The 9,116-nt window shown below is 38.7% G+C and overlaps 1 protein-coding gene across 9 annotated transcripts in view; it reads right to left on the bottom strand.

Moving 5' to 3' along the window:
- Positions 1-1,840: 1,840 nt before the first annotated feature.
- LRCH1 (leucine rich repeats and calponin homology domain containing 1) overlaps positions 1,841-9,116 on the bottom strand; it is a 137,898-nt gene continuing 130,622 nt past the window's right edge. For 8 of the 9 annotated variants that reach the window (XR_012671958.1, XR_012671959.1, XR_012671960.1 and 5 more), the window contains one exon: positions 1,841-4,509. Coding sequence is in view for 4 of the 9 variants with exons in the window: in XM_075139581.1 (XP_074995682.1) it covers positions 4,396-4,509 (114 nt within the window). In the remaining 5 variants the exon portion in view is untranslated. Of the gene's footprint in view, positions 4,510-4,541; positions 7,006-9,116 lie in introns of those variants that run through there. The other variant, XM_075139583.1, reaches the window with a different exon arrangement.

Here is a 9,116-nt window from a genome sequence, read left to right as displayed (position 1 = left end):
AAACATTTCCATTTGTTACCTGTCAAAGCTGGTACTTGTTTGCCTGATGCATTCTGATAATTGTATTTAAGGGACAGGGGCATGCCATTTTTTTTTTTTTTCATTCTCTAACAGGAGTGTGTGCACCTACATGTTATATTAGAGGCGATTAAAAAGCAGGTTTAACCACATAATTTACTGTCAGTGCTTTTAAACCACCATTTTAAAGCTGCTGGGTTAATGGTAGGAAACAGCTTGCCCTACGTGGGAGGAAAAAAGCCCTCTTTCATACTTGATAAATTTATATGGCATAATTCTAAGTAAGTTTCCCATTATACTGTGGATAGTTGTGGGGAGCTTTATTTCCTGTACCCTTAATTTACAGTCCAGCAGGAGATCAATTACCGTATCAGCTTCCCCAAACAACTGCCCAGCTACAATTCTGGAGCTGAAAATACCTGTCATATTTTCCGCTTAGCGCTCCTAATAATTGAGTGCCATCCCATACTGTGTGCTTTCTTGATAAAATGGAGCATTTACATGCACTGCTGCCTTCCTCCTTGAGAGGGACTTCCAGTTTCCTCGCTCGTGAGCAGGAGCAGGTTCAGGTAAGCGTCTGACTGCTTCGGCAGTCACTAACCTCAAGGCTTTATAGGAACTGCCCTGAGCTCTTACAAAACTGGTGCTAGAGGGTTGACAAGGAAGGGGCCCTCAAACTGCCCTTGTCCACAGGCTCCAAGTCCAGGACAGTGCAAACCTCTGAGAAGACCTGGGGCGCTTGAATCAGTTGTGCAGGTGGCTACAGATGCCAAGTGTCTCTGCACCATCTTGATGAGAGTTGTGTGAGGCTGTCAGATCTCTGTTGTTGGCAATGCTCAAGCCTCAGCTGGACATGGCCCTCAGCTGCCTGCTGTTAAACAGGCTCTGCTCGCAGCGAGGAACAGCACTAGAGGACTGCAGGGCTCCTCCTGCCTAAACTATGCCGATTCTAATGCAGCAATCAGTCTGTCCTGGCTTTGTATTGCAACAGCCAGAAAGACACTCGAGCTTCCTTGGCAATCAAAAGCAGGATCTCCCTGGGAAATTACTGTAGAAAGATCCTTTCAAAATTCACTACCAAAAGTGAACAAATACAGCCATAAAATCACCTGGTTAAGGTAAAGATGCTTCATTAGAAAAATGAGAAAATAGCACAATCATCTGTATTTATGTGACTTCAGAAACCTGCACAGGAAAGAGAAGGCTGTATACTATGACCCACGAGCACTAGTCCCTACCACCTGTTTCTGCAGAGACAGGAGAAGGGCAAAGCAGCTTGGCACAGCCCTGTCACGTGGGGTTATCCCCAGGTCAGAAAGGGTTACTGCATTACTACTTGGATTCACTAGAATAAGGAAGTCATCAGATTTGGTTTGCTAAAGCAAAAGCCTGCAGGATCATCTCTGCAGGAGGGCAGGGAGGAAAAACAAAAGCTGCACTGTACAGTGAAGTGGGAAGCAGTAAAAAGAAAGACTCTGGTGATGTGAGCAGGAGCAAAGGGAAGGTTTTTTGAAGTCCCCCAGCCCTGGAAGCAGAGGGCAGTTAATTCCACTGCTGCTGTTCACTACATGACTGGCAGGAGATCTAAAGCAACAGGAGCAGCAGAGCTGCATGAAGCTCATTTGCAGCAACTGACACCGAACCGACAACCCAGCAGTTACCAGCTGGATCCTATTCCTAGTTTAGCTGCAAAATTCCTTTATCTGAGTACATCATCCTCCTCTCCATCCCCAAACCCTCATCCATCATTCCCAGCGTTAAGCTCTCCAAGCACCATCTCTTTTACGAGAAACTGTCAGTCACAAGGGTAGTCATTAAAGGGTTTCTACAAATAATATAGTTTAATTGTAACTACAGTAAAGATTTTCTATATACATTATGTTCACTGCTTAGGGTAGTATAGACTTGCCATGCATGTTTTATTGCACATATAAATAGTATACAAAGATTCATGAAGATTCTCTTTTTAGCCGTACAGGTTAAGACTGCATAAAAAAAGCTGTATTACAAAATATTTAGAGCTACTTATTTACAGCCAACTTCAAGCAAATACTGAAAGACACTATCAGGAGAAAAACAAAGTTTTAATTATGAAAAAACAGGATTTGTCAAAATAATAATTACAAAGCTTCATGTTGCCATATATACATTGTAAAAAAATACTCAGGAAACCTGCATTTTATCCCTCAAGATGCAGAAATCAATATTCCTATTTTTATACTCGATCTTTGAATGCTTTTAAAATTTGATAAACTCTGACTTGAAAACTTACTTTCTTTACATTGCTCGTGCTTTTTGACAAAACAGTTATTTGTGCAGCTCTGTAAAATATTAAAATACATTTTAATTTAGTGTTAAAGTGCACAGTACATTTTATAGGAAACAATATGCTAGCTGCCAATCAAAATCACAATTTAAGTCAATGATGTTCCCTCTATAAAATAAACGCTTTTGCTTTGGTTGAAGTAACTGGATATTCCATGCATACTGATGTCTCATTGTCTGCGAGTCCGCTTTCCTCCTTCTAACACGTTGCTGTCAATACAGACCAGCACATTGGCAATTTGTGGTACAAAAATGCGTAGTCTGCATTCAAATACTGTATTAACGATTAAAAATCTGCTATTGGAATACTGGTAGTTTTAAATGCAGTGTCTGTGAGCATGCGCGTAACTTTGCCTAGATACATAGTAGTGACAAGTATGCATCGTTCTTCCAAAGAGTCTTTATGCGATAGTTCTCTCCACGTTCTCTTGCTTAAATTTTTAGTCCTCCCACCACATTGCCTCCTTTTTGTTTTATTGCATTCGAATGCAATTATGCATTTCGAACTACCTGCTTGTGTGCACCACTGACCCCTAACAGCTAGCCTTCTCACCACGTGCAGCTTTCCTGTCCTGCTTGCCGAAGTTACATCACTGGCTTCTCGTATGAAAGAAAAAGGGATGTTCCAGATACTATGAGAATCGCTGTGCTCAAATTTTTTATCTAAAATGGGTGATGTTTTAGTAATAAATTACGCTTTTAAAAAATCTCTTCAAAAAATTTAAAGTAATGATGAGAAGAACAACCTTATTTCCTATTGCTGACGTGGGATTAGAGGTCTGATCCTGCAGACATTCGCTACGGACCACTGTGCTTAATTCTGTGGGAAGGCAATGGAGACTATAAGGAGAAGCACTGTACCCAGCAGGTTGTATCTGGAAGATCAGGTCTTTGAGACGGCCTTTGGCAATTTTAGTAATTTTATCTCCTCTCGAAGGAATCATTGAAGAAAACAATTAAAATTTTTTGGCTACCTGGTAAATCTTCTCACTAATGTTCTTGTGCTATTTTTTATTATTTGCTCTGTAGTGCTGTAGTCTTTAAAAGAAATCAAGTTACAGTGCAAAATTATATTTCAAGACACATGATCCTAATGCACATCATTCATTTTGTTGCGGCAAAAGTTAAATGTCTTGTGCATAGTAAAATAAGCAATCAAAAATATTTGTTCACATTTATTTTTCAAGTTTACATCTTTCCTTTTTTTTTTTAAATGTCTATATACAAATAAAATGGGTGTGCTCTCAGTTACAGCCAATTTAGTCTAGTGGGGGAAAAAGTGCTTCTGGAATGTAGGAAACTCAATGGAATGCAGACAAATTTTTAGCAATGTTCCACAAATTCAGGAAATAAAGAATGCCATTCCAGCTAGCTGTTCTTTTAAATAAAAGCACCTATTTTGTTTGCTTTTTATCTTACTTATTAGAAAATACAATTTACGGAGACCTAGAGCTACTGCACACCAAGTAGAATAAAAAATAACTAAATATTTATATTAAAATAAAGTGTTTAACCACAAAAAAGCAGTAATAAAATACAGTTTCCTAATTTACATTTTGCATCCAAAGGATGAATAACAACTCACTAATAAATAATATTTATATAAATATTTTATGTCAGGATATTTTTAAAAGGCAATAGCCTGAAGCAACTGCAGAAAAACCTAACGTGGTAGAAGTATGATTTACTCTCCCTCCTCCCCTCCCCCCAAAATGATTACGAGGATTCTTAGTTTAATAATACGAAGGTATCTTGCTGCAAGACAGCTGTGTACTCCACACATTTTTAAGTGGCAGAGAGGTGGCTGTTTTAGTAAGTACTGTACAAAGTGAGCTATAAAAGCAGTGAAGTGCCAATTTGCTCTATAAAATGTTTCTGTTTAGTTTCTGGTTTGTAGTTCGACGCACATGTACAGTCTGAAAGACGATTTTAAAATCAGAAGTACAAGAATACTCTTGGAGCACTGTTTTTTTCCAATGCAGTTTGAAAACATGGGCAGTATTTTGATTCTTTGATGGCACAGTGGAGCTGGTAACAGCAGAGAGAGTAGTTTCATGTGAATAAAGCTTGTTTCACTGTGGTTACATCTAGCAATGCTTGAACTGTTATGCTCACTTTTACCAAGCCCTTTTCTTCTAGGATGTGATGTGGTAGGCAGAGCTTCTCCTAGAAAAAGACAGACAAAGGAGTAAAGATTAGGATATTCAATACTCGCTGCAAAACGTTGCTTTACGTGAACACAATTGGAACACAAAGCCCAACAAGCAGGAACCGTTTCCTATTTTTAGGAATTTAAAAAGAACTTCCTGTGATTTTGACAGAAAGTGTCTGATTTTTCTCTCATTATACCTATGAATTAGTGAGACATCTGTTAATATTCTGGGCCTCAGAAACCAACCTGTTCTGTGGTCATTACAGTACTTAAACATCCTGACTAAGAGTGAGGGCCAGCAAGTACACACTGAACTTTCACCTGCAAAGTGAGATAACATGGCATTTGCCCGTTATTACATATGAGTGAGTTTGGGGACAGAAGGCTGCTTTTATCAGTCAAAAAAAGTTCTACCACTGAGCTCTAGACAGGCAGGTCTTGGTCCCAGGTTACAGACCTTGAAAGCCGCTCATTAGCATTTACAGAAAAGTGTGTGTAATGTGCATTCAATGGGCGAAGCTTTCGTTCCGAGTAATTAGCAACTTATTCTGAAATATCCAGGAATCAACTTTATTCACCATTAGGACACAGCAGTCATGGCTGGGATGAAACCTACAGCTGTCCACAGAGGCTGTTACACCAGAAGACAGCCAAACAGTAAAGACTGTATCTCCTACGGGTAACAAGACACCCCCAGTGAATAATTACAGAAAGCCTTGCTTAGAGAGGCAGCCTTGTGTCATCATTGGCTCTATCTTGGAAAAGAAGTTTTGCTTAATGTAACTGGGTGTTCCCGTTAATGAAATCCATGAAATCAGGCAGCAGGTTTATAAAAAAAAAATGGAAAGGCTAGACTACATCACATAAACCATCATCAAAACTGTGAGACTCACTGCCACAACATGGAAGCCAAAAGTGTAAGCGGGATGACAAAAATATACAGATAGAAAAAAAGCCAAACAATGCCATTAAACACAAACACGTGGAAACAAGTGTCTGGCTCGTCAAGTCCTTAAACTGTGCATGTCAGATTGCTTACAGTTTGAAAAGGCACCATCTACCTGAGCCAACCTTCGGTTCTTTCCCTAAGCATCCATACCTGACCACCACCAGACACAGGATACTGATTTTTTTGGAGAGGGTTGTTTTGATATTCTCAGTATTGAATCTCTTAGCTGTTCAATAAACTTACAGCTTTTAAAACTACTGATGCATTTGAGATTGTATTTTAATTAATTGCCTGTCTTCTACTGAATATTCTTCTTGCTTCTGTAATGTCAACTAAGGGTCTCTTATTTTCTCTTTATGCAATTCATGGTCCTTTGTCACACTTCCTCATATTCACATTGATTATATCTCCATTTTAAACATCACTAATCTCTTCAACGTCTCTTCTCATGACACATTTTGTTCAGCTCTAGTCCCTTCCCTGACCCCTATGAACCCTTAAAACTAAATACAATATTCAGAATGATGGAACAGGAACTTAATACAGTTTTTATCATGTTATGCACCTATGTGTCATTGCTTTTATCTGCTTCCACCATTGTCCAGTCTTTGCTCAGGAAATCTCCAGTGGGCCACAGCCCAAGACTACCAGTATTAAACAGCTGCTCCGCTTCTTCTGATGCTTACAACTTTCTTTTGTTGATGAGCATTTCCTTTATGCACAAGCAACACTCAGCTTGCTTAAATGTTCTGTTAAGTTCCTCTCACCCCACTCCAGCCTCAACGAGAGAAAAACTGCAAAACTTACCTATTAACTACTGAACCTAAAAAGGGAGAGCCAAACTTTATTCACAATTATGGCATCTGATACTGATAATTGTAATTTATCTATACTTTATGTTTACATTTTATATTTACTATTTAAGCTGTTTTAATATTTGTTATTTTATGTTTAAAAGATTTTTTAAACTTAATTTGTAATTATTTTTTTAAGGTTCATGGTTATAGCCCCAAACACCAAACAAATACTGTCAATTCCTTCTGCATACACAGACCCAAGAAACAATTTCAGACAGATAATTTTCAAGGAGCTTGGCTGAGTAGGTCTGCAAGAGATGCACAGCATACATTTCTCCACAGGGAAGATGCTGCAACATTCTGGCAATCTGCTAACGCTGGGTTTCCACTTACATTGAGTTTGTGGATTCTGATTCACATTCACCAAACAGCTGCGGCAACTGCCTCCCACTCCGCCTGCCACTGTGCCCCTCTCTGCCGGAGCTACTTGCCCAGTCAGCAGAAAGGAATATCCCCATCTTGCAGCCATTCCAGTTCATCACCCAGATTTCCATTCCAAACTTACCCTAAATAGGTCATTTAAGTTAAGACACTGGGTTCTGCGGTTCATTCTTGTTCGTTCTTCTGATATTGACCTGCAAGCTGTCAGAGAAGGTTCTCCCCAGCTTTTATTCCTCTGGAAAAAAGTGTCTTTTCCAGATAAATATATAGATATATTTTAGGATGCAAACTCCTAAACTGGTATCTGACTAGCAGTGGAGTAGCTACAAAAGAAGGTAGAGATAGCGATAGAGTTATCAAAAAAAAGGAGGAAAAAAAACCCAAAACATTTCTACTTCAAAAGTATGATTTTACTAAAAATGTTTTGCCAATCTAATGTCTCAGGACACAGTTCATATAAAAATCTAAGATACTCTGATTGTGATAATCTTCAAAAAATTTATATTAATCTTATTTCTTGAGAATGCAAATCAGACATCTGAAGTGAAATGTTATTCTCTTCACTTTCTTATACTTCATTCCAGTGCCCTTGCGTAACAGGCTGTTGTTTCACAGATTTTGGTGGCATACAACATGCCAGTATTTCATTAGTCCTCCACGCTAGACAAAAGGCATTAAATAATAATGCCTGCTGAATCAAATACCAGAAAAGTAGGTGATTGGTGTTCCAAGGCTGAAGGACAGGGATTGAGCCCAAACACCCAGCCCCAAAACAACCTACCTTGTTAGTTATTTATGTTTGAGAATATTCTAAATTTTTATATTGAAGCCAAATTTGCTGAAAAAAACCCCACAGTTAAGGATGTTTCCTTTAGAAAAACTTAAAATTCTAAACCTTTTTGTGGCACCTTACAGCACTCGGAGAACTATTCTGTCATGCTTTCTTGCCAGGAATGGACTTCTTAATTTGGCAATTGTTTATAAGCACATTTTAACTAAAAGCATAAGGGACTGCATGTCCCATTTCATACAAAAATCCCATCCGATATTTTTTTTCTCCTTTTACAAGAATTAGATAATACATTATCTTTAAATACAGTATAGTAATCCAGTTTTATAAAACAACCTCTCTCCTCCTGCTGCATTTACTAATAAGGAAAGTTATTTAAGGAGGTCTATTAAAAAATAGGACTTTACGACCATGTTCTAGGAATGAGAAGTTTCACAGCATGTTACTTTTTTATATTATACATCATTCTTCATTAGTTCTTGAAACATATAAAATCCACAGCCTTTTCTTATTAAGCAGAAGGTGGAACTTGGTTAATATTTTATAATTCTGCAGTTAAACACGTGGCTATGATGAACTTTCCAAAACTGACAATGAGACCAATACCATCTCCTAAAAATGACAAACTTCATCTTAATGTGACATGAATCAATTCTCTTGTCTAAACGCTAATCACTATCTTCCAAAGCTTTGGAAATGGCTTTCATCAACCCTGCCTCACATACTTTTCAAATCACAGCTTTAGAGTAATACATTTAACTCGTCTCAGGATAAGAGAAATCAAATCCTGCTAAGGATGGAATTTAACACTGACAATCAACTCAGCTTTCTGCATAACAGCAGTTACCTTGGGCCAAGCTCCCCGGTCTTTCAGTCCTTACATTCAGCTGCCGTCCCTGCAGCACAGTCCATTTTCCATGCTCTGCCTCACTCTCTAACCCACTACAACCTCTATCTTTAAATCAGTGGAAACCACTGACAGTAGAGCTGTGAAGCTGCAAACCACGAAGATTTCAAAACTTTCCTTAAAACCTGGCATTTGGAGACAATACACCTGACCGACCAAGAGAAACACTCACCCATGACTCTGAGGAGACTCAACCTCACCCACTTCTCCCCACCGTTGATACAATTTCTGTCCCTTTTACATTAGCATCAAACACATACCCCTTCAATATAGTAGTGTGAATCACCTCTCTAAAAATACCCTTGTTGAAAACGTCACTGAACAAAACCCAGAAAGACAGAAGAACTGGCTACTAATTCTCAAGACCAGTCTAAAAATCTTTAAAAACAATTGCGGAGGAAAGGGCTGCCAGTCCACTCACAGCAGCATGAATCTCTCTCTTGTCTATCTACTACAAACATGAAGATCTAAATTTTTAATGTAATTTTTTCTCCCCAAGTACACAGAGGAACTTAATTACTTGGTGCAAGCAAACCACTTCCTACAGACACCTGGCCATTTGGAATGGATAAAGATGTCTTCAAACTCATCATGAAGCAAAAGACCACAGTCTTTTTGATGGAAGAAAAAAAAGCAACACAAAAAGACAGTAGAACAGGCGTACCCACAAACGTACACGTGTGCATGTGCTTGCCAGAGCAAGTTTCTGATCCTGGAATAAAACGTCTGATTTAGCT

Source organism: Calonectris borealis, chromosome 1 (assembly GCF_964195595.1).
Source record: "Calonectris borealis chromosome 1, bCalBor7.hap1.2, whole genome shotgun sequence".
Taxonomy (NCBI): Eukaryota; Metazoa; Chordata; class Aves; order Procellariiformes; family Procellariidae; genus Calonectris; species Calonectris borealis.
The sequence above is the reverse complement of the archived record's forward strand: the minus strand, read 5'-3'. Positions and strand labels throughout refer to the sequence as shown.